The sequence below is a fragment of the Miniopterus schreibersii genome (assembly GCF_964146895.1).
Source record: "Miniopterus schreibersii genome assembly, chromosome: 1".
Classification (NCBI taxonomy): Eukaryota; Metazoa; Chordata; class Mammalia; order Chiroptera; family Miniopteridae; genus Miniopterus; species Miniopterus schreibersii.
This window is the reverse complement of record NC_138101.1, coordinates 49,486,187-49,512,387: the sequence shown is the minus strand read 5'-3', so window position 1 is coordinate 49,512,387 and position 26,201 is coordinate 49,486,187. Positions and strand designations below refer to the sequence as shown.

At 42.1% G+C, this 26,201-nt stretch overlaps 1 protein-coding gene across 1 annotated transcript in view; it reads right to left on the bottom strand.

Annotated features, from left to right (window-relative positions):
- Positions 1-18,218: 18,218 nt before the first annotated feature.
- Positions 18,219-26,201, bottom strand: part of CDS1 (CDP-diacylglycerol synthase 1) — a 55,604-nt gene continuing 47,621 nt past the window's right edge. The window contains exons 12-13 of the mRNA XM_081156292.1: positions 24,638-24,741; positions 18,219-21,005 (exon numbers count right to left, since the gene is read on the bottom strand). Coding sequence (XP_081012418.1) covers positions 20,876-21,005; positions 24,638-24,741 — 234 coding nt within the window. The 3' untranslated portion in view covers positions 18,219-20,875. The remainder of the gene's footprint in view (positions 21,006-24,637; positions 24,742-26,201) is intronic.

Below are 26,201 nucleotides of genomic sequence, written 5' to 3'. Positions count from 1 at the left end.
TTCAGTTTAAACTGCCTTCCCAGCACTTTAGTGACTTTCCTTTTCCTCTTTCTAAAGGTGTGAATAAAAATCCCAGTTCGTTTTCAGCTTGAATGGCAGAGTCCCAAAGTTGAGGCTACTGCGCTTAATACAGATGTCACCTCAGTGCAGCCCCACTTTCCAGGCAGAAGATGTAGGAATGCCAAGAACTTCTAAGACAACGGCTGTTTCTTCAGAAATGAAAAACCAGTGGTAAGAGAAACCCTGGGGCAGCTCCCATCACTCTCACATGATACTTCTCAGCGTCCTGATGACCTCGAGGAGAGCTGCGGTCAAGGATGGGCGCTGCAGGAATTGTCAGGGTTCGAAAGACAGACGCGCAAATGATCTTCAATGCTTCCCTTTCTGCCATTTGCTTCCCATCTGTAATGTCGCCCTTCATTCGGGCCCGCTTGGAGCACTGGAGAGGAAGCAGGCAGTGGAAGGGTCTAGCGTTGCGTTAGCCGTCTTCGCTTTATCAATATTACCATTTTCCGCACCTACTGTATTTATCGTTCCTTTTGACTTTGGCTAGAAATGGCACCAAGCCGAGCTGCCACACTCAGAGGGCGTGGTGTCTGGAGAGCCCCGGAATAGAAATCAGGAGCGAGGCTGCAGCTGTCGCCAGCTGTGAACTTCTGCCGCTCGCGGTAAGCGCCCGCGCTCCAGGTTTCCCGGGTCAGCGCCGCCCCTGCGGATGGGAGGGGCTGAGAGCGTTTCTTCCACGTTTTGGTTTTAGGACCTTTTGATCCTTAAGAACTATCAAGGGCTCCACCTGCGTTTGTTTGGTTTGCACCTATCAGTAGTCACTGTATTAGAAATAAAAACTGAGATTTAAAAAATAGACTCATTTAACCATAACAGTGATAAAACTGTTATGTAGTAACATCAATTACATATTTCTATGAGTAAGGAAAAGACTTAAAAAAAAAATTGGGAGAGTGAAATTGTTTTACAATTTTGCAGACCTCTTTAATGGATTGAACACAGGGCGATTCTGCCTCTACATTCAATCTGGCGGTATTTCTTTTTGGTGGAAGCATCTGAGGAAAATCCAGCCTCACACAGGTATGTGGTTGGAAAAGGGGAGCATATTTTAATAACCGATTCACACCATTGTTTCTTAAAGGTAACAGTTTAAGTTTCTTGAATGTTGCCTACTCTGTGGCATCTGAAACTGCATCGGTGAACTTCACATACTCCATTACCATAAACGCCGTTGGTCTAGCTTGCACTTTGAATGTGTATTTTACCTGTGCATAATTTTACAGCATGCATTGGTCATTTAGAAATTATTGGTTCTCTAACGTAGTCAAGAACTAACTATATCACTACTGGAGTGTATGTAGATCTTCCAAGCGTTGACATATTTCATGATATGTCATATCTAAAAAATCACATCAAGTATATCAAAGTATCACCAGAAGTCTCAGGAAATTCTAAGTCAAACTCACGGTGGCGGGCATGAGTTTTCCAAAATTAGAAATTTTGCTTAAAACCTAAAATGTTATCATTGGCAGTAAATACTGCTTGCTGTTTTCTTTGAGGCTCACTTTGTTCATTTCAAGAGCATTGCTGCCAAAGAACCCTAGTTTGTCCGTTCTTTCAGTAACACTGGGCTGCCGAGCGCAGCAGCGGTCCAGCGCCCAGCTCGTTGCACAAGCGCTCTCCTTTGAGACGGGATTTGCTCAGAGCTGCGGGATGTGGTGCCTCGTGGGTGCTTAGCATTTCGCATCACACAACCTTAGGCTTAAGATTTAGTGAAAGGAGTCATCCTTACTGCTTCTCAGGGGACATTCTTAAGTGAAGCAGGAACTTTCCTTTGTACCGCAAGCTCTTGGCAATAAAGACCATCACGATGACCCCCAGAGGTTTGTGCTCCTGGCCTGACTCACGTGTAGCTTCCAGCAGTTTTACTTGCCATTGCTTTTGTACCTCAGTTCAGTACAAATGCAGTGTAGTGAAAACAGGCAGATAACGTTTTAGTATTATTCTGAAAACAGTCTTCATAGTCCTAGACCACAAAAGGGCCTCAGGACTCCCAGGAGTCTGTGAGCCAGGCTGAGAAGCGCTGATGCAAGGAGAAGGTGGGTGAGGTGCTACGTAAACTGTAAAGTGGGGTGTGTGCCATCTTGTTTGGGAACAGTGTCCCCAGTCATAGGCCCTGAGCTTTCAGCTGGGCTCCCCCTGAAACCTGCCACCTGCAGAGGGAGGCTCCTCATGCTGGGTTCGCTGCCGGGATATGGTGCCCACAGCGCAAAACTAACGGCGACCAGGAGCGCGTCACTGAAGTGCTGGAGTTCCTGTGAGGGTCTTTTCAAATCACATTTTTCTAGTCAAGGCTAAAATTTTGCTAATGTAAAAAATGATTAATGGTAATCTTTTTATATTAGGTACAGTTCTACCCACTGTAACATGGTGGTTAGAAGCTCGGTGGCCAAGAGTTGGTCTGGGGTTTAAGGTCCTCTTTTACCACTTACTGTGTGATTCTGGGCATCCTCGTGTAAACTTATTGAGATATAATTAACATGCTATATGTAATATATAAGACGTAGTACTTGACAAGCGTGTTCTCAATATATAGTAGTGTTAATTTGGAAATATGAATATAAAAGAAATAATGCACTAAAACATTTCATAAAGCTACTGACAGGAACATCTTCAGTCAGAAAGAGAACAGGCAGAATGCCAGGGTAGGAAGAGCCCTGAGAAGCCAACCCGCCCAAACCCTCATTTAACACAGGAGGAAAGGAGTTTAGAGAGGGATTCGGTGGTCCCTAAGCCATGCTGCTCATTAAGTTTAATTCCCAGATCTGCCCCTGGACTTTGACTCCCAGGCCATTGCTCTTTACAAACAGCTCCCAGTTTGCACTTTTCTTTCTTTTCTTCTTTTTTGTAACTACAGTGAAAATGTAGTTAGGATGTTATGTCTGTGTCATCCACGCATAATTATGCCCTGCTTTATCAAGAAGATAAGTTAGAACTTCGACCTTGACCTTCAGCTATCACACTTCCTGATCAACAAGGAGAGGGGGAAGTTCCATTTCACAGCCAAGGGCAGAAGGATTTAAAGGAAAACAACTCCTGCCCTGGCTGGGTGGCTCAGTTGGCTGGAGCACAGTCCCGTACACCTGAGGGTTGCAGGTTCAATTCCCGGGAGGAGCACATACCTTGGTTTCAAGTTCAATCCCTGGTCAGGGCTCCAGTCGATGTTTCTCTGTTACATTGATGTGTCTCTCTTTCTCCCTTCCTCTCCTCTCAAATCAGTGACCATATCCTCAAGTGAGGATTGAAAAAACAGTAAAAGAAAGAAAAACAACTCCTTTAGGATCTTGCCCACAGCCGCAAATTCAAAACAAATGCTAACCTCTAAAAAACTGCTATTTCTGATCAGAAAAGGCAGCTACCCTTTTGCAGCCTGATTAGAGAGAAATAAACCATGGAGCAAAGGTCAGCCTCGGGAGCCCTGGTGGTAAACAGGAATCGTAGCCGGCTGGGTCTGGGCTGGCTCCGCAGGCTGATTCCGCGAAGAGGAAGGGAGGTGATGCCTCGGTCACGTCCAGCGGGCTGTGGGTCCAGTTTGGGTCCACCCATGGAGAGTTCTTTGGCCTCCTGAGGTAGTGATTAATGTGCCCATGCTGAGACATATTCTGCTGGGCCTCAAGGGTGATACAAAAATGACGTAACTACCCTCTTCAAGAACTTTCTAGCCGCTAAGTGGGAGGCTTGCATTCATGTAAGTATCGGCAATTGAATTTTCAGCAAGTCTGTTTCATTCCTTACTGTTTGTACTTCACAAGTTTGTTTTCTTAGCTCTGCAATATTTATGTTATCATCATCATCTCATCTTTGGGCCTTTATTCTTAATTATGTAACACAAAGCCTTCCCAGAAAATTCTCTTTTATTCGGGTGGTTTTCCCCCAGGCCGGCCTCTTGGTCTTTTTGCAGATATTTGCCTGCCTTCCTGCCCCCCTTCCTTTTCGTGTAGGTGCCACGCCATTGATTTCATCTTCCTTCTTTTAAAGCTGGAGACTCTTGCCCATACCTGACCCCGCCGAGACAGAGTGGGAATGAACTCTCCGCGGCACCGTTCACCCTTAGTTTGAAGACTGGCTGTCGGGATTTTTGTACCTCTGCCTTTGCCTGCTATAGTCAGTCCTCAGCTCAGCAGCAGCGGTGAGCTTGTAGGTGCCAGATCTTATCAGTCCCTGCTTGAGACCCCACAGGGCTCCTTACCTCTCTCCGCCTTGTGTACCCTGCTCTGCACACACGCATACGTGCCCTCGCCCAACTGTCACCTCTGCCTGTGAAGATCCTGGTCCAGGTGTGCTTTCTTCCTCCTGCACCTGCTTCTGCTCACCTGGAAGGGAGGCCTCCCCTGACCACCCTGCAATATTTACTATTGCAATTCACCTGCCTCTAAATTCCCCAAAACCTGAGATACTATGTAATATTTATTTGTGGTGTCTCCCCAGTAATGTGTAAGCTAATTGGAGACTGATATTTGTGTCTGTTTTGATCACAACTGTGCCTGGTGGAGTAGCTGCTCAATGAATATGTTGAGGGAAGGAATAAGAGGTAGACCTTAAATGTCAGACAAGAAAGGAATTAAAATAGAAATCGATAACAGGAAAACCTTAAAATACATGGAGATGAAACACCATAATTCTAAATAACACATGAGCCAAAAAAGAAATGTCAAGAGAATTTTAAAATATTTTGAGCTAAATGAAAAGAAATACACAGCTTATCAAAACTTATGGAATGCAGTGAAAGCAGTGCAAAGCTTAAAAAAGAAGAAAAGTCAAAAGTCAATAATCTAAGTTTCCATCTTAGGAAACCAGAAAAAGAAAAACAAATTGAATCCAAAGTAAACAGAAGAAAATATAAAAATTAGAGCAGAAATCGGCAAAATTAAAAACAGAGAATCAATGAAACCAAAGCTGGTTCTTTGACAATGTCAATGGGATCAATAAGCCTCCAGCCAGACAACATTGAAAAAAGAAGAAAAACAGAGAGAGAGAGGGGACACATCTTACTAATAAAAGAAAAGAAAGAGAGAACATCACTACAGATCCTACAGGAGTTAAAAGGATAATAAAGGAACAGTAGGAACAACTCTGTCCACAAATTTGTTAGCCTAGATGAAACAAAGTCCTTGAAAGACAATTTGCCAGCGCTCACACAAGAAGAAATAAAATGTCTGAAAAGGCCTCTATGTATTAAAGAAATGGAATCAATAATTAACAACCTTCCAAAACAAAGCACCAGACCCAGATGGGTTCACTGGTGAATTATGTTAAGCATTTATGGAAGAAATTATACCAGTTCTTTACAGTCTCTTTCAGAGGATAAAGGTAGAGGGAATACTTCCTAATTCATTCTGTGAGAGCAGCGTTACCCTAATACCAATACCAAAGACATTACAAGAAAATTACAGACCAATATCTTTCATGAACATAGACACAAAACTCCTCAACAAAACATTAACAAATCAAAGCCAACAATGTATAAACATAATTATACACCACAACCAAATGGGATTCATCCCAAGTATGCAAGGCTGGTTCATTTGAGAATCAAAGTAACCCATCACATCAGGCTAAAAAAGAAAAGTCACATTATCAAATCAATAGATGCAAAATAATTGACAAAGTCCAACACCCATTCATGATATAAACTCAGTAAACTAGGAATAGAAGGGAATTTCCTCAACTTGATAAAGACTATCGACAAAAAATCTGCAGTTAATATTATACTCATTGGTGAGAAACTCAAAGCTTTACCACTGAGACCAGCCACAAGGCAAGGATGTCCCCTCTCACCACTCCTTTTCAATATCATATTGAAAGTTCTAGCTAATGCAGTAAGACAAAAATAAAAGAAATAAGGAGTATGCAGTTTATATACAGCTTGGAAAGAAAGACGTAAAACTGTCTTTGTTGACAGATGATATGATGATAGGTAGAAAATCCAAAAAAATTTTTGACAAAACAAAAAAACCCTCGAACTAATAAATTATAGAAAAGTTGCAGGACATAAAGGATGATATACAAAAATAAATTGCTTTCCTATATAACAGCAATGAATAAGCAGACTTTGAAATTAAAAACAATGCCATTTACATTAGCACCTTAAAAATAAAATATTGAGCTAAAAATCTAACAAAGTATGTAGAAGATCTCTGTGAGGAAAACTATAAAACTCCGATTCATGAAATAAAAAAACTAAATAAATGGAGAGATATTCCATGTTCGCGGATATTTCTTTCCATGACTCAATATTGTCAAGGTGTCAATTCTTGCCAATTTGTTCTATAGAAGCAATGCAGCCCCAATCAGATACCAGCAAGTTACTTTGTGGATATGGACAGACTGATTTTAAAATTGATATGGTGAAGCAAAAGACCCAGAAGAGCCAACACAGTATTGTAGAAGAACAAAGTTGGAAGACTGATGCTCCCCCACATCAAGACTTACTACAGCCCGGCCTGCGTGGCTGAGTGGTTGAGCATCGACCTAGGATCCAGGGGATCACAGTTCAATTCCCGGTCAGGGCACATGCCCTGGTTACGGGCTCAATCCCCAGTGGGGGGCGTGCAGGAGGCAGCCGATCAATGACTCTCTCATCATTGATGTTTCTATCTCTCTCTCCCTCTTCCTTCCTCTCTCTGAAATCAATAAAAATACATATTTTCTTTTTAAAAAAGACTTACTATAAAACTAAACTAATCAAGACAAGTGGTAACCATTGTCACTCTAATAAACTCAATAAAAAGGAAAAAAACATGATTTTAAAAAAAGACAGTGTGGCATTGGCAAAAGAATAGACAAATAGATCAATGGAGCTAAATATAGAGCCCAGAAACAGAAGCACATAAATACAGTCAACTGATCTTTGACAAAGGAGCAAAGGCTATACAATGGAGCTAAGATAGTCTTTTAACAAATTGTGCTGGAACAACTGGACATCCACATGCAAAAAAAAAAAAAAAAAAAAAGTGAATCTAGACACAGACCTTACATCGTTCACAAATACAACTCAAAATGGCTCATAAACCTAAATGTAAAATGCAAAACTATAAAACTAACTTTGGGTTAGGCAATGACTTACAGTATCAAAGTTGTTACATCATAGCAACTACATACTGCATAGTAACTATATCATAGGTATGACATCAAAGGCACAATTCATGAAAGAAAGAATTGATTTAAGCTGGAATTCATTAAAATTAAAATTTTCTGTCCTGTGAGAGATAATGTCAAGAGACTGAGAAGATAAGTCATAGACTTGAGGAAAATATTTGCAAAAGACACATCTGAGAAAGGATTGTTACCCAAAATATACTAAGAACTCTTAAAACTCAACAGAAAAGAAACAGCCTGATTTTAAAAATGGGCCAAAGACCGTAACAGAAGATATACAGATGGCAACCAAGAATATGAAAAGATGCTGCACATCATATGCCATTAGGAAAATGCAAGTTCAAACACTACATGCCTATAAAAATTATCAAAATCCAGAACACTGACAAAATCAAATGCTGGCAAGGATGTGGAACAATAGGAACTCGCCTTCATTGCCGGTCAGAATGCACGTTACAGCTACTTTGGAAGACAGTTTTACACGTTTCCTACAAAACTGAACGTGAACTTGCTATACTATCCAGCAGCTGTAATTCTTGGATTTTACCCAAAAGAGTTGAAAGATTATGTCCACCCAAAAACCTGTACACTGATGTTTTCAACAGCTTTACTCGTAATTGCCAAAACTTGGATGAAGCCAGATGCCCTTCAGAAGGAGAGCGCATAAACTGTGGTACCTCCAGACAACAGATCATCATTCAGCACTAAGAAAAAATAAGCTATCAATCCATGAAAAGAAAGGAAGAACCGTAAATGCATGTTACTAAGTGAAAGAAGCCAATCTGAAAAGGCTACATACCGTATAATTCCAACTATATGATATTCTTGAAAATATAAAACTATGGAAATAATAAAAAGATCAGGGGTTGGGGTCAGGGGAGAAGTGAATAGGGGAACACAGAGGATTTTTAGGGCAGTGAAAATACTCTGTATGATACCATAATGATGGTATACAAATATTATACATATGTCCAAACCCAAAGAATGTACACCAAGAATGAACCATAATGGAAACTATGTACTTTGGGCGATTATGATGTGCCCATGTAAGTTCATCAGCTGTAACAAATGTACCACCCTGGTTGGGGATGTTGATAATGGGGAGGCTAGGCACTTGCCAGGGGGTCGCGACCAGAGGGTACATAGGAAACCTCTGTACGTTCCCCTCAATTTTGCTGTGAACCTTAAACTGCTCTATTAAAAAACAAAACAAAGCAAAGAAGCCTTAAGAAAGGTGGGGGAAAGGCCACCGTCTAGGAGAAAATATTTGCAAGTCCTATACAGTAGTTCCCTCGAAAAAGTTGCTTTGTTCAATGTTATTTTATTATAATGTTGATGAAATGCCAGAGGAATTTAACTCTTATTTACATCAATTAATGGATTGTAAAATTGGTTTTGTTATACATTGTTCCACTGCAGTTCCAAGAACCTATGGACAACATTAAGTGAGGACTTACTGTTTCTGATAAGGGGTTTGTATCCAGGTTATATAATGATCTCTTATAACTCAATAATAAGAAAAAAAATTCCATGTAAAAATGAACAAAGGTATGAGTAGGCATTTCATCAAGGAAGACATACAAATGACAAATAAGCACATGAAGAGATGCTCAGCATCATTAGCCACTAGGGAAATGCAAACTAAACCCGCCTTGAGCTACCTCTGCGCACGAGCTAGGATAGCTATCATTAAGAAGGCAGACACTGCGGGTTTCATCGAGGTTGTAGGGAAACGAGTCCTTGTGCATTACAGACACGAATGCAGACTGTACAGCCACTTCGGACAGTCTGGTCACTTCTTTAAAAGCTAAACATAAATGTATCACATAACCCAACAATTCGACCCTTAGAACTCTGAGGGAAAATGAAGACACCCCCACATAGACATGTCTGTGAAAATTCATAGCACCATTTTTCATAAGAACCAAAGATTATAAACAACTCAGGTGTCAATCAACTGGTAAATGGGTCAGCAAAATATGGTATTAATAGAAAAGAAAGAAGTACTGACACTTTCAAAAATGTTATGCCGGTACATATTGTATGGTTCCGTTTATATGAGCTGTCCAGAAAAGACAAACTTGCAGAGACAGAAAGCAGGTCGGTAGTTGCCTAAGGCTGGGTTGGAGGGGGATTAACTGCAAGTGGGCACCAGGGAATCTGGGGGAGCATTGGGAATGTCCTCAAACTGGATGTGGTGGTGGTTGCACAATGTAACGGTACGTAAGCTCTTTCTCAATATAGCTGGTGAAAATAAAGGAAAACAAACAGAACTGCTGACAGTTCAAATGTATGTCTTTTTTTTCAGTTTAATTTTTTTTAATTAAATGTAGTTAGTATACAATATTATATAGCTATATTCATTTCAGGTGTACAATATAGTGACTCTACATTTTTATCCCTTAAAATGTGATCACCCCATGAATTTTAGTAATCATCTGTCACCATGAAAATTTATCACAATATTATTGACTATTCCCCTTCTCCTTCTTCACCCATCCCCCACAACCACTCTCTTCCAGTAGCTATCCCTTTGGTCCCTCTTTCTGTAAGTCTTTGTTTTGTTTCTTTGTTTGTTTTGTTGTTTGGTTTTATTTTTTAGATTCCACTTATAAGTGAGGTCATGAAGTGTTTGTCTTTCTACGTCTGACTTATTTCACTTAACATAATACCTTCTAGGTCCATCCATGTTGTCTCAAATAGCAAGATTTCATTTTTATTGCTGCATAATATTCCATTGTGTGTGTGTTTGTGTGTGTATCAATCTTCTTTATCCATTCATCTCAATGGACACAGGTTGCTTTTATATCTTGGTTATTGTAAATAATGCTGTAATGAACATAGGAGCACATATATCTTTTCCACTTAGTGTTTTTGTTCTTTTTGTGGGGTTTACCTAGAAATGAAATTGCTGGGTCTCATGGTAGATCCATTTTCATGGGGTTTTTAGTTTTTGTTTTTTAAATATATTTTTATTGATTTCAGAGAGAGGAAGGGAGAGGGAGAGAGAGAGTGAAACATCAAAGATGAGAGAGAGTCATTGGTCGGCTGTCTTTGGCATGCCTACCACTGGGGATAGAGACTGCAACCCAGGCATGTGCCCTGACCAGGAATCGAACCGTGATCCCCTGAATCCTAGGTCAATGCTCAACTGCTGAGCCATGCCAGCTGGGCTATTTTCAGTATTTTGAGGAATCTCCATCTTCTTTCTTTTTTTTTTTTAAATTTATCTTTATTGTTGAAAGTATTACAGGTGTCCCATTTTTTCCCCTAATTGACCCGCTCCACCTCTCTCTCCCACCCCCTCCCCAGGCCTTCACCTCGTCATTGTCTGTGTCCATGGGTTAGGCATATATGCTTATAACTTCTTTGGTTAATCTCTTCCCACCCTCCACCCCCTTCCCTCTTTCCTCTGAAATATGATCATCTGTTGCATGCGTCAATGTCTCTGGATCTATTTAGTTCATCAGATTCTTTTGTTCATTAGCTTCTTGTTAAAGAAGACCCTTCAACTTTTCCTGTAGTGCTGCTCTGGTGGTGATGAACTCCTTTAGCTTTTCCTTGTCTGAGAAGCTCTTTATCTGACCTTCAGTTCTAAGTGATAGCTTTGCTGGGTAGAGCAATCTTGGTTGTAGTTCCATGTTTTTCATCTTTGAATATTTCTTGCCACTCCCTTCTGGCCTGCAAAGTTTCTGTTGAGAAATCAGCTGACAGTCATATGTGTGCTCCCTTGTAGGTAACTAATTGCTTTTCTCTTGCTGCTTTTAAGATTCTCTCTTTGTCTTTAACCTTTGGCATTTTAATTATGATGTGTCTTGCTGTGGGCCTCTTTGGGTTCCTCTTGTTTGGGATCTTCTGTGCTTCCTGGACTTGGAAGTCTATTTCTTTCCACAGGTAGGGGAAGTATTCTGTCATTATTTTTTCAAATGGGTTTTCAATTCCTTGGTCTCTTTCTTCCCTTTCTGGCACCCCAATAATACAAATGATGGGCCTCGTGAAGTTGTCCCAGAGGCTCCTTATGCTATCTTCATATTTCTGGATTCTTTTTCTTTTTGCTCTTCTGGTTGCGTGTTTTTTGTTTCTTCATGTTCCAAATTGCTGCTTTGATTCTCGGCGTCCTCTACTCTACTGTTGATTCCCTGTAAAGTATTCAATTCGTGTAGCCTTCATTTCAAATTGGTACTTTATTATGTCATCGATTTTCTCAATTATTTTTGTCATACTCTTACTAATATCCTTGAACATTCTTATAACCATTATTCTGAACTCTATGTCTGTTAGCTTGCTTGGATCTATTTCATTTAGTTCCTCTTCTAGAGATTTCTTCTGTTCTTTCCTTTGTGGCATGTTTCTTTGCCTCCACATTTTGGCTGCTTCCAGGCGTTTGTTTCTATGTATTAGGTAGAGCTGCTATGTCTCCTGGAATCTGTAGAGTGGCTTTGTGTAGTAGGTGTCCTGTAGGGTCCAGTGGCTCAGCCTCCCCAGTCACCTGAGCTGGGCCTTCTAGGTGCTCCCCTGTGTGGGCTGTGTGCACTGTCCTGTTGTAGTTGAGCCTGGATGCTGTGGCGTCACTGGGAGGAATTGACTCCCAGGCCAATCAGCTGTGAGAACCAGCTGCAACTACAGCCAAAGAGCTGCTGTGCTGGAGACACCCCTATGGAGCAGGATTTACTTCAGTGGGGCTTTGGTGTTCCCCAAGGACACCCCTTGAGTGTGTCACTCGTGGATGTGGTAGGGTTGTAACCCAGCGTGGTCGAGTCTGACCACCAGGTGCACTGTCTCTGGGGCCTCCCGGGAGGTGCAGAGTCAGCCTGTGCCAGTGCCTTGCCCAGGGCACCCAGCATGAGCTACACAGCAAACCGTAGTTGGCTGCTCCTTGTGCTGGGCTTGGAGGAGCCCAGGAGAGGCCAAGCTATGAGCCAATGCAGCTGCCGCTAGTGCCAGGCCTGGGGCCGCTTATCAAGCCGTATGGGGCCTGCTGCTGCTTGTTTGAGAGATTTTAGGAAAGTCCTAAGCATGGGGCTCGAGAGGCCACTTGCACAGAAAAGCCCCTGGAAATGGCCTGGATGAGCTGCAGGTGGGGAGGGCGGGGCCTCCGGGAATCACGGGGCGGGGCCAAAGGTGGGAGTCAGGTGCTGGCGATTCAAACATGGCGCCTGCCTGCCGGCTGTGCGGGGAGGACTCGCCACAGGAGCCATGGCCTCCGCCAGCCCTTCTGCCTGGGAGGAAGCCGCCCTCCGCCTCTCGCCCGGATCTCAGGCAGGTTAGTTCCTCCCGAGTGTCCCGGGTCCTTTCAGGCTGCTGCCCGGCGCTGGGCTCAGAGGGAGCGTCCGAGTGAGTCCGCGCCGGGCCCTTTAGAGGAGCTGCTGGGGCTCCCGCAGCCTCTGCGTCCCTCAGGGACAGTCCCCGCTGGTTTCACAGCCGCAGTTGTGGGGACGTCTCTTCCCGGCCTGGAGCCCTGGGCTGGGGGCCTGCTGTGGGGCTGGGACCCCTCCCTCCTCCCAGAAACCTCCGCCGCTAAGATGTCCTCCCAGGTTTAACCCGCGGCACCGGGTGTAGGCCGCGTCTGTTCGATGGTCTCGGTGCTTCCTCAGCTCCCTGGCTGTAGGGCTTCTGTTCAGCCGGATCTCAGGAGGCTCTGAGTGATGGTGGTTCTGTGTTTTAGTTGTAATTTTGATGTGGTTGTGGGAGGCGGCGGGTGCAGCTGTGCCCTACGCCGCCAGCTTGTTTCCTCTCTCCACCTTCTTTTCCGTAGTGGCTACAACAATTTACAGCCCCACCAGCAGTGCACAAGCGTCCCCTTTTCACTACATCCTTGCTCACACATGTTATTTGTTGACTTTTTGATAATAGCAATTCTGATTGGTGTGAGGTGATATCTCATTGTGGTTTTCATTTGTAGTTCCCTGATGATCAGTGATATTGAGCACCTTTTTATATTTCTGTTGGCCATCTGTGTGTCTTCCTTGGAGAAATGTTTTTCATAGCCTCATTTTTTAATCAGACTGTTTATGTTTTTGTTATTGAGGTGTATGTGTTTCATATATATGGGATGGACAAAAGTAGTTTTACAGTTGTGGGTACACAAAACACAGTATTCTTGTATTATTATTTACTAATTATTTTGTTTTCCATATGAGCAACTGTAAACTTACTTTTGCTCACCCCTGTATTTTGAATATCAACTCCCTATATTGTTTGTGAATATATTCTCCCATTCAGTAGGCTGTCTTTTCGTTTTGATGGTTTCCTTCTCTGAGCAGAAGCCTTTTAGTTTGATGAAGTCCCATTTGTTTATTTTTAGGTTTTTTTTTCTCTTGCTCAAGGGGACATATCCAAAATGATATTACTTAGACTGATGTAAAATAGTTTGGACCTATGTTTTCTTCTAGGCCTTTTGTTTCAGGTCTTACATGTAAGTCTTTAATCCATTTATGTTTATTTTCATATATGGTATAAAAGAGCAGCCCAGTTTCATTTTTTTGCATCTACCTGTCCAGTTCTCCCAACAGCACTCATTGAGGAGACTTATTTCATTGTATAGTCTTACATCCTTTGTTATAGACTAGTTGATCATATAAGTAGTTATTTCTATATTAAGTAGTAGTAGTGAGAGTGGGGATCCTTGTCTTGTTTGTGATCGTAGAGAAAAAGCTTTCAGCTTTTCCCCATTATGGTGATAGCCATGGGCCTTTATATAGCCTTTGTCAAGTTGAGATAAGTTTTTTCTGTGCCCACTTTGTTGAGAGTTTATATCATAAATGGATGTCGAATTTTGTCAAATACTTTTTCTGCATCTATTGAGACAATTGTATGATTTTTATCCTTGGTTTCGTTGATGTGATGTATCACATTAATTGTTTTGTGACTCTTGCATTCCTGGTATAAATCCCACTCGATCACAGTGTATAATCTGTTTAATGTTCTGTTAAATTTGGTTTGCTAGTATTTTGTTGAGAATTTGGCATCTATATTCATCCAGGTCACTGGCTGTAATTCTCTTTTTTTTGTAGTCTTCCATTTAGGTATCAGGGTAATGCTGGCCTCATAGAATGAGTTTGGAAGAATAGTTTAAGAAGGATAGGTACTAAATTTTCTTTAAATGTTTGGCAAAATTCACCTGTGAAGTCGCCCAGTCCTTGGCTTTTGTTTGTTGAGAGTTTTTTTTATTACTGCTTCGATTTCATTGCTGTTCATATTCTCTGCTTCTTCCTGGTGTAGTCTTGGAAGATTGTATGTTTCCCAAATTTTATTTATTTATTCTAGATTGTTCAATTTGTTGGCATATAATTAATTGTTCATAGTATTATTTAATGATCTTTTGTATTTCTGTGGTGTCGGGTATAATCCCTCCTCTTTCATTTCTGATTCTATTTCTGTTCTCTTTTTTGCTTGATGAATCTTATAAGCTTGTCAATTTTATGTATGCTTTCAAAGTTTCATTACTCTTTTCTATTGTTTTTCTTTTGTTTATTTCCACTCTGATTTTTATTATTTCCTTCTACTTTCTTTGGGGTTTGTTTGTTCCTGTTTTTCTAGTTTTGTCAGGTGTAAATTTAGATTGTTTATTTGGGATTTTTTTCCCCTCTCTTGAGATTGGCCTGTGTAACTATAAACTTCCTTCTTATAACTGCTTTTGCTGCATTTTGTAAATTTTGTAAAGTGTATTTTCATTTTTCTCAAGGTAGCTTTTGATTTTCTGTTTGAGCTTCTCGTTGACCCTCCTCTCCCCCCTCCCTCCTCCTTTTGGAATCCCTGTCATGAGAATGTCAGGGTGCCTGACGCTGTCCCAGAGATCCCTTACACTGTCTAAATGTTTTAAACATTCTTTTTTCATTTGCTATTCCGATTGCGTGGATTTCATTATTTTATCTTCCAGGTCACTAATCCATTCTTCTGTATTAACTAATCTGCTGTGGGTCCCTTCTAATGTTTTCGTCATCTCAGTTACTACATTCTTCATTTCTGATTGGTTTTCATTACATTGTCTCTCTCTTTGTTGAAGTGTTCTCTGAGTTTCTTTATTGTACGCTCACATTTGTTGAGCATGCTCATGATCATTTCTCTGAATTCTATATTGGATAAAGCACTTATCTCCATTTCATTAGGGCTTTTCTCTGGAGTATTTTCTTGTTCCTTCATTGGGGCATATCCGTCTCCCCATTTTAAAAAAATTTTTTTTTTTTTACTTTCCATGTTTATTCCTGTGAATTGGATAGAATAGCTCTGTCTCCCAGTCTTGAAATAGCGGTCTCTGTGAAGACTGTGTGTTGAATAGTTTTGGCAGGCCAGTTGTAGTCAAGGCAGCTGGTGTGGTGCCTGGTGTGTGGCCTGGCTCTAAGGAGTGGGTTCTGGGTAGGGCAGCCTGGGGCGTGCGTGCTTCCTTGCCCTTCTAATTACTGAGTCGGATTGCCTGACGTAGCTGCTTGGTTTGCTCTTGGCACGCCCTGTTGCTTTACCTGTGATCAGCGCAGTGTCTGGCAGGGCTGCTTTGTGTGCTTGCCTCTCAACACCCCACAAGCTCTGCTCCCTCTCTGGACAGTGCAGCTCCTCATGCACTCAGCTGTGCCCGTTCAGAGGAGCAGCCCTGTGCGAGTTCCCTGCTGCTTTAAGTGTCCACAGTCAGAGCAGGGCGTGGGCGGGGCCACCGTGTGCCTGCCTCTCAGTGCCCTGCCAGCTCTGCCCTTTCTCTGGGTGGGCAGTTTTGCATGCTGGCTGAGCTGTATTGTGCTAGTTTTTTACCCTTTCCTGGCAGGCAACCCTGCACGCACACAGCAGCACCTCAGTCACTCTGCATGGGGCAGCCCTGCATGTGGGCACTGCAAAGTTTTACTAGCCCCACACTCTCTCCAGGAGGGTCAGCCCCATGTGATCACGTGGTGCTTTCTATCTCTACACTTTCTGGATGGAGTATCCCTGCAGGCAGGCATCATGGCATTTTGCTAGTCCCACATTCTCTCCAGGTGGGGAGCTCCATGTGCACACAGCTCAGTGGGTGCACAAAGTAGCACCCTGCTGTACCTGCTGAATCAACTTTCAGGTGGAGAGGCACCTTGTATGCACTGTGGCTCCCTGCTGTTCCTGCTGGATCTAGCTACAGGAGGGGTAGCTGGGGGCGCTACAGTGCCCTGCTGGTTGGCCAGAGAATCTGGATACAGAGCCTGCCCTCTAACCACATGCCAGGGAAACACAAGCCATGGTGCTCACCATTTCCTCTGATCCTTGGTTGTTCCCTCAGCTCCTAGAGAACTCTTGTGGTTCCTCAACCTTCTCTATGGGTTCCCTTTCTCTTGCATGTTGTGCAACTGTTCAGTTGGCTCACAGCTGGCTCTTAGGAGGAACTGCTCTAAGTTAAGGTGTATATTTGATGTGTTCTTGGGAGGGGGTGAGCTCGGCAGCTACCCTGCCACCAACTTGGACTTGCCCCTGAAATGTGTCTTACCTGTACTAACCAAAGTCTCTGGTTCCTGGTTCCTTTTCACAACTTTTTGAGATTAAAACTAATAAAAAATATATATTAAATTATTCAAATATATTCTTCAAACTTATTACTCTTCTAAGTCCTGTCTGGTTAGGCATTGCACATTCTTGAACAGAATACCACCTGGATCTCTTGAGTTCAGCTGGTTGCACTGTGAAAGAAGGGTCTGAGAACTTAAATTCCAAATCCCGTGCCCTGTTGTGCTATAAGCTTGACAGAGCGGTCTGAGATTTCATTCCCTCGCTGACACCTTCGGGTAGACTGTCCCTCAATGGTTTTCTCTCTCTGGGCAACAAGGCATTTGCTTTACCCACCCATGCCCTTTGTACACATTAGAGAGACAGGCTGTATTCTCTCTGCTCCTTTCGAAAACTGACATCACCATCAGACAATGTCCGACTCATTAACCCTTACTCAGTGACTCTCGATATGACCTGATGACTCCTGGGTTCTCTCCTCTGCACAGGAAAAGGGAGACAACAGGGCGAAGGTAGGACAGGCTTCTGATTTGGGTTAAATCTCCTAGACCTGCTTTTTATGTGCAGCCACTGTATGCAGGTTTCCAAATAGAGCCCTTCCTCAAGAAATGAATTTTAACTTTTGCAAGTTTTAGGAGCAGGCAGAGAAATCTGGCTGTGAACTATCTGCACGACAGACGGCTCCTCCAAGGAGGTCAGAATGGTGGTCTTGATTTCCCCCCGAACCTGGCTTATACACTGTCATTGCTGTGATAAACCACCACCTTGTATGGCATTTACCTCTGTCTTGAGGTAGAGATCTACTAGTTCTAGTGTTTTTCTTGGTGCTAAAACAAAAAAAGCAGTACTGGGAGTCTGGTAGACACCCTAGGCTTGCTGAAGTGGACTGATGGATGTCTACCATGGAAGAAACACATTACCACCACCTAAATGCAGCGTGGCCAGATGCAGTTCTGTTCAGTCCCTTCCCATTGCAGGTGGGCAACAGGAGAGGCGTGGGTAGGAAGAAAGGAACCTCAGGATTACTAATCAGTTCCTCCAGGTTGAACACAAATCAAAGCACATTCATAAGTTTTTACTTAACCCTTAAAGGGACCCCGGCAACTAGGAATAATGGAGCCCATCTCAAAGCTGTGCAAAATGAAAACGGCTGGGCAGGGAAGGGCTGTCCAAGAGCCACATGTGGAAACATGCACAGTGAAGTCTTCAGACGCCCAAACCCATTCACTTGTTCCAAAGCTTGAGGGCCTAGGGAGTGCTGGCATTGAGCCCATCAAAACAGGTGCCACTCAGCATCCATAGAACTTAAAGTTCTAGTGGGGACTGGATCAGATTCACCAGAGCAAATGTGTATAATTACACACTGTGGAAAGTGCCACTGAAATTCCGTACTCTTCCTAGTAAACGAACATCACCTCTCAACCCACACACCTGTTTGGTCAGCACCAGAACTTAATCATCGCCATCCCCAAAGATTCACTGTAGCTGTTGGTAACAGAAAACACAAAATAAACAATACTCATGTATATCCATCATTTTGTAAACATTAGTTGAACGGAGGTTTCTCCTCCAATGAGAAAGTGGAACAACAAAGTCAAAATGTGACTTATTTGTTTTATTTTTCCTGTTTCAGTAAAAGATTCAGAGAACTGATTGACACATATCATAAACTATCTCCTGCCCATACACAGTATATGTACAGTTCCTATTATTTCTTTTTCACTGAACAAGGTGAAACTATCTTTGTTCATACCAAAATACAAAGTGATGCTGTAAATGAAAAAAAAGGGGGGTGATGGGTGGGTGAGTGTGGTCTTTCATATTCAGACAGTAAGTATATCTGCACCACCACAAGGGGGGAAACACTGAGGAAACATTTACATCCCACAGGTTTAAAAGTGAAACAATTGGTACCATCAGAGTACCACCAAAAATAGCAAATTTGGAGCAATAAGCCATCACTGTGAAGGAAGTTCCCAGTCTTTCATTTTTCTGCCACCGTGATGCTATACTAGAATTTAAGCTCTCTTCATAGTGCAAATACAAAAGTGATTAAAATCCAGGTTTTATGGCTATCTTTTGATAAAATATCTTCTATTTTAATATACATGCTATAAAAGTGCACTAAAAAGGTACTTTAGTGCTTTGTTAAAAGAATTTACTTTTATACATACAGAATAATGTACACCTACTCACAGTATATTTGAGGAAAGCTATTATTGTGACCCCAAATATTTCTAGCTTAACATTTTATTATAATATTGATTTTATAATACATGTATTCAGTGATGTTCTCATAATTCTGCATCGCAGTGCCTCACCAGTTACTCAAGAAAATGCGAGGGAACTGTGTGTCTTCAATGAGTTCCTATTGTGCAAATCACCAATTTGTCAACCTAACTTCCTATTACAAAATTTTCATTTTATTTTTAAACTTTGGTATGCTAAATTCTTGTATGATCAACATTTGGAGCTTTTATGAGGCAAATAATGAGATATGCTGAAAACTAACTTGTAAGTAGCCTGATTTTAAAAAGGTGCTCATTTTGTCTTAAAATAGTTTCTGATGCCAATTCTAGGTTTTTATGGACTAGTGTGCAATCACGCTGACTGAATACACCCAGTTGCCAAACCGAGAAATCAGACTCTTGGTACCGAGTTCCTCTCTCTCCACTGTAATGGTGCAGGGCATGTGAGAGAACAGCTCTTCTAGATCACATCCCAGGGCTATCTGTAGTGGGGCCCTTGTGTGTCTACACTCTTTAATTGTAGGCATAATAGTATCACAGAAATACAAAATAATGGAACTTTGTTCTGATTTAAACAAAAATATTTCCTCTTTTCATTAGTAAAACATTCTTTAAAATATATCTATCTCCCCTCTCTGAACATTTAGCCAAGGAGCAATAGGCAACTTTCAAAGGTTTATTGCTGACTCTTCAATAAATGTGGTTGTAAAGAGCATACAGCAACGTGAGCTTATTTACATTCATTGATGAGAAACATGTCCTCGTCTGGTCCCAGGGTCCCGTCCTCAGAGAAAGGTTTGACAGTCATGTGCTTTTTGTTCACGGTGGGAATTACTTCTGCTTGATTTTCATTCTTGCAAGAAAAATATCTTCAGCTGATGTCCTCGGGTTTTCTGACATGATGTGAAAGAGGAACTGGACAGAGATGAGCTGCTCCTATGGAGTCGGGGTGGAGCTGGGCCTGCTGCAGGCAGATCTTCCTTCTTGCCAGGTGAGTGTCCATGGGCTGCACAGGGGACCAGGAAGGGCGCCCAGGATACAAAGCCTTATCCAGAGATGGGTCACTCTCTCTCTCAGCTGGGCACCCCCTCTCTGCTTCAGCCACCACCCCTACTCACTACTCTTGATCTTTTGTGCTCGTGGCTACAGAACTTCTAGAAATCAGTTCCCAGGGAAACAAGGAAAAGCAGAACACTTGACCATGAGGTAGCCTGTGCCACATCACTGTCTTACGCTGTCTCCTGAGCTACTGTCATCTGCAGATAATCTGTGGAGGGTGCATACGTTACGTTCTTCAGAGCAGAACTCTCCTTTGTTTCTCTTGCAGAGATTTTGCAATGTTAGGTTTTTCCAAACTTTATCAGAAGTAGAGTCAGCCAATAAAGGTAGAAATTTCAGCCTCCCTCTCTCGAATTTCAAACCTACCTAAAAGTGGAATGCTTTCCCCTGGCAAATGATTACTTACTTACTTTGGAAAGTGGAAAACCCTTTTTTTATTTGGACCCAATTCAGCCTTCAGAAAATACTTCAAACCCAAAGTGGAGGAAGTGCAGGAGCATGAACTTCCCACTGTGCCCCACATAAAACATTCAGCTAAGATTGAGAGCAGCTCCAAGTGCAGAAGTAAATATTTGTGCAAAGGGCCCGCTGCCAGCTGCAATCTTAAGACATCCTCCACTGACTCATTTTATAGTATCGGACTCTTTAAAACAAGTCTTTTAAATTAAGAAAATGTCAAGGAAGGGAGAGAAAGTTAAAATCAGAAAATACACTTTAGAAAAAGTACAGGATACTCTGATGACAGTTTGCTACGTATTTCATAACTTAGATCAAGGAAGTATTTGTTAAATATTCACAGTAATTTCAGAGAAGAAACATTCATGTCTGTAAATCTTCACTCTAGTGCCTTTCCAACCTTTTTCTGTACATTTACAAAATCTCATCTGTCGGTGCTTTTCTGTAGAATTCCTTAGTGTCGCTTGTCTTTCCCTCTCTGGGTCCAGCTATAGCTTCAGGGTGGGCTGCAGGATCCCTTTCTCAATGAGGTGAGTCTTCAGGGTTTTATATATATTCAACTGCTGTTCTGGTTGAAGCACCAATAACTGCTGCAGCACTTTGCTGGGATTCGGGCCCCTGGGAACAAAGCAGAAAGAGTTCATGCTTATTTGAAGGGAGACGAAGGAAGCACATACCCACAATATAAAGTAAACCCTGCCTGTAAGTGTAGAGGAGCAATCTTTACAGAATGGAAACGGCTCTTGGTCAGTGCTCACTTTAATGCCCAATGTTAGTGTCAACAACAGGATAAAAACCCAGACGATTCTCCGCTGAGAGGCGTGCAGTCTAGATGTGGAGAGAAAGCAGAACGCAAAACCCAGGAACAATACTGGGCAACGCAGGGGGCGCAGATCCGAGCTCTACGAAAACTCTCAGAAGGGCAACCTGAGTTAGAGGTGGGGAGAGATAAGGAATCCTGAGACTGGACAGGTCACAAAAACTATAAGGAAAGGAGCAAAATTCCTGGCGGATGAAAATAGTCTTTCGCTTGTTAGCTTCAAAGAAATTTCAGTCAAAGGAGGTATTTTCTTGAAGAACTACCCCAGGAAACCACGAATGTTCAAGAGACAGGACACAACGGTTCTGAGCCCAGCACTGAATTCCTACCAGCATCTACAACAGGTGCCACAGCCTTTGTTCAAAGAAAAGTCTTAGGTGAACCCAGTGTAAGAAAGAATGCAAGTGGGTCTGTTTAGGTGAAAGGAGAAGAGCCCTGCCCTCCTCTCCCACCTCCCCTAGCAGTCCCATGGGGAGGGAGCGAGCCCAGGTTGAACTGAAGTAGCTAAGGCCACTGACTCGACATGCTCCTCCAACGTCCCTGCTCCAGCCCTTCGCTTCCCACCCTTCACTGTGCACTGAGTCAGACAGCTCCAGGACAGGCCTCCTGCCCTCACGCCCTCACGCCTTTCCTGCCAGGACACTCACACCCAGGGGACTGCGTCTCCCACCTCCTGGGCTCTAGAACTCAACCCACTCAGACAATGGAGACCACCTGTGTTGATATTCTAATGTGCTATTTTGTCAAGTTCAGAACGAACCTAATTCAGATTTTAATGTACACGTATCGTTCTTTGTAATCTCTACAGCACAGCTGAGTAGAGGAGCATGGTTTACTTTTCATGAAGAGCAGTGAGAAAACTCCAATGGGAAAAAGACGTAAGTAATATATGGAGAATGGTACAGAGAAAGACATTTACACGAGTCATCTGTGACTTCTAAGGACTGTTCAGTTCAAATGGAACTACAGGAAGTAGAAAACCCCAGCAACAAAGAAATGCCTGCTATATAGTGATCTCACAGTGAACATCTTGGATTTAAAAAAACTGCACAGTATGCAGATTTAGCCATCCCGTGGGTCACCTTCATGCAAATGCCAAAAAACTGCAGCTGTATGTCTCTCACAGCCATAGTCTCCTCACGTCAGGACACAGCTCGTCTTAGATTTCTTCAAAAGACTCAGCAACTTCATCACATAAACCCAGGGTAGGGGCCCACAGAGAAAAGGGAGGCTTTTCTAGCAAGTTCAGCTAAATGCAAAACTGTCAGCAGGTGCTCCCAGCTAGCAGCATCCTGGCACCAGCGCTGTGTCTCTAACAGTCTAAATATTTGCTTTCAAATGGCAGGCAAAGCGGCTCAGCATGACTTCTCTACTGGGAGGAGAGCACATTCAAAAAAAAATTTTTTAAGTATCAGTTAATGCCCTAAACGCTGCCATCTGCCGAAAAGACAGCGTTCTGGGGGCCTAACCACTAATTACCAATACTCGACTATATCAGTAAATAACGTGCACAGATAGGCTGAACATTCCAAACAAAAAGGCAAAGACTGTCAACTGGGTTATAAAACAACCAAACAAAATCCAGCCATATGCCTGTTAGAAGAGAAAAACACACTTTCCCTACAAGGATAAAGGAATGCTAAATAAAAAGAGAGAGGCTGATGCAGCTCTTCTACTACCCGACAAAACAGGCTTTAAGCAAGGCTTACATAAAGATGGGCTTCATATAATGATATGAGAAGTAAGTCAACAGGGAGACAGGACAGGCCAAACGTGTATCTACCTAACACCACCTCAAAGTATATAAGGCAAAAACTGACAGAATTAAAAATAGAAACAGGTAGATTTACAATCACAGTGGGAGATTTTGACAAAGCTGTCTCTTTGTAACTGACAGAATAAGGGGACAGAAAAAAAAAGTACAGAAAATTAAACCTGACCCAGCTGCCACACAGAACACGCCCTCCAGACTGCAGAAGGCATGTCTGTCTCATGTGCACGTGGCACATGTACCTGAACAGGCAGTGCACTGAGGCATAAGGCAAGTCTCAATAAATGTTAAACACTGAAATAAGAGAGTGTGTTTTCTGACCATCGTGGAATTAAGGCAAAAATCAATAAAGAGAAGGAGAAAAATCTCCATTTGTCTGGAGACGCATCAGTTACACTTCTAAATACTCCACGTGTCAAAGAATCTGTAACGCTGGAAATCAGAAAGCATCTGTAACGGAGTAAATGCAACAAACACAAATACAACATCTGGGATGAGCATTAAGCAGTACTTAAGAGGAGACGTCCAGTCTCAGGTGAATGTATTAGACCAGAAGGCTGAAAACCTTTGTCATCTTTATCTCAAGAAGCTCGAGAAGTGAGCGGAAAATTGAACCTAAAGAAAGAGGAAGGAAGAGAATGGATGGCAGTGAAACAGGAAACAAATATACAGAGAAGTTAACAAAGCCAGGAGTGGATTCTCTGGAAAGGTTAACAAGACAAACTAATGAGACTACTCAAGAAAAATGCAGACTCCTAACAAGGCAACTCAAGGAAAGTAAGTGTCAGTACAAAAATTCTCACGCCGCTATGGTGTATATTTAAAATGTGTATTTAGGGGTCTAGAAATAGGAGTTTCTGTCCAAACAAGTCTATGAAGGAAATACACGTTGTCTATGGCTTAGGCACTAGGAGAGACCATGGAAAATAAAGTTAACATGTGGGTAGTTTTCACACCCCAAATGGGCATTGGGGGGCAGACCCAAAACATTGAGGTTTAAAAACAAGAATAAACACCCTATATAAAATAGCAACCCTGCTCCACTCACCCCACTCCAACCCACCCCACCCAACCATAATCCCCTAGCTTATTTTATTTTCCTCTGTGGAGCTTATAACCACCTAACAAGCTATATTTATGTGTTTATTGTCCGATTCTGCCCCTTCTCCCTCCAACTCCCCAAAAAGAATGTAAGCTCCGAGGGAGGGCTTGGTTTGTCTTGTTCGTAGCTACAGTCGTGCCTGGAACATTTCCCAACACATAACAGGCCCTCAAGCAGTAACCGGGAACTGGGTGAATTATCCTGTCCTCCTGATTAATTCTCTGTCTTCACCATCAATGCCTTACTCACAATAGAGAAATTAAATCTTGTGATGTTCCAACCCAATCCACCGTACTGAGTGGATTTTAACTTGGCCCTATAAAGACCATAGCATGTACTACTGTTTTTTTCTTAAGTTCAAATGTACGAAAAATAATTATAATCTAACTATACTGCTCAAGCTACAGTGTGACACAGCTCCAGCAGCCATCATTCCCTGATCTATTGATATTATAGATCCCCACTGACAAAGCAACTCATTCAAACTAACGCCTAAGGAAATGAGAACTTCAAGAAATCAAGTATGAAAACATTTTTTAAAAAAAATCTAAACATACCTTATAAAACTTGTGATGTAGACATGCACAAACGTTGCCATCAAATACTGACAGTCAAATCTGTCCATTATCCCTCCGTGTCCAGGAATGGTGTTTGCAAAATCCTGCCGAAACAAACCAACACACTAGCAAATTTTCAAAAAAGCCATTTGCTATAAAATTCCTATCAGAAAATGTCTCTGGAATCATGGACATTAAGGAAATACTTTACTACTGGATTTTCCCACTACATACAAACTTATTAGAACATGTGCAAGAGAGTAAAACCACATCTTAAATATGTACCCATGTTAGAACATTACTGAACTGAACAGCAACATTCAAGTAACACTAGTTAAATATTGATTAAATACAGCACTATTTTCAGTTCACAAAACTTCTAAATCAAAAGAGCTATCAGCTATGACTAATATACTAATGTACTAATAAACTACTTTTCTGTTTAAGCAGGAACTATTTGGGGAGTTATTTTAGTGCTGTTGACAGATGTACATCTAGTTCTTACTCATATTTATCCTAATAGTTCTTACTCTGAAATAAACATTTTACTACTATGATAACTATTTCTTCTCTTTTTAAGTGTTGAGGTAAAAATAAAATAAAAATAGATGTTAATTCGGGACACATTGGTCCATTAAACTGAGGGAATGGTTAGTAAGCCTCTGCAAACTGACTGGACAGCTATGGCCACATTTCTCAGTGCCCAGGAAATGGCAATGATGAATTCCTCTTTTAGTTTACTCAGGCAACCAGTAAACATCTTAAAATGCAACAACAATTATACCTTCATTTCAGACATGCAAAAAAATCTCAGTAGTCAACAGGAAACCCTGGATTAGAAGCCATTAAAAAAACACCATTCTAAATATAACACTTCTCTGCATAAAGCAATTACTGAGAAATTACTTGGTTAATTTTTGCCAATACATTTCCTTCCTTCTCTTCCCTACTAACCAAAGCACAAGAGAGCCATGGTAACTCAATTCCACTCTGCTGTGTGCAGCCTCTACAGGACACTAGTGATGCATGACTGTTGCCTGGTTCTTCATGGACATGTATTACCTCCCCTAGTGGGTGCTGAGCATCTTGGGAACAGGGACATCTTACACACTTTTGTATATCACATCCCACGTAACCCACTACCTTCCCCATTGCAAGTCCTCACTGAGTTCATTTATATCCCTGGCTCCTGGGGCCCGACGGGATCTGGCCACACTGCTCTTTCCCCCTTCTTACAGGCTGAGTCCCTCTACGCCCTCGCACTTGCTGGAACTCTCTTCCTTAGATGTCTTTGCAGAACTCATTCCCCTTCTTTGATCAGATTACTGCTCAAATGCCACTTCCTCCAAGAGGCCTGCCCTCTAACTTCTAATGGCACAACATTCAATCTTAATGTTGTGAAGCCACGTGAGGAGAGTTGAAGGAACAGGGCAAACATATGTCACTTTATGAGAAATTAACTTAAAACATAGGGATAATTTCAAGAATCTGGGACAGGGATCAGCAAACTACCCACAGACCAAATCCAGCCTGTTTTTGTAAAGTTTCATTAACTTTATTTACA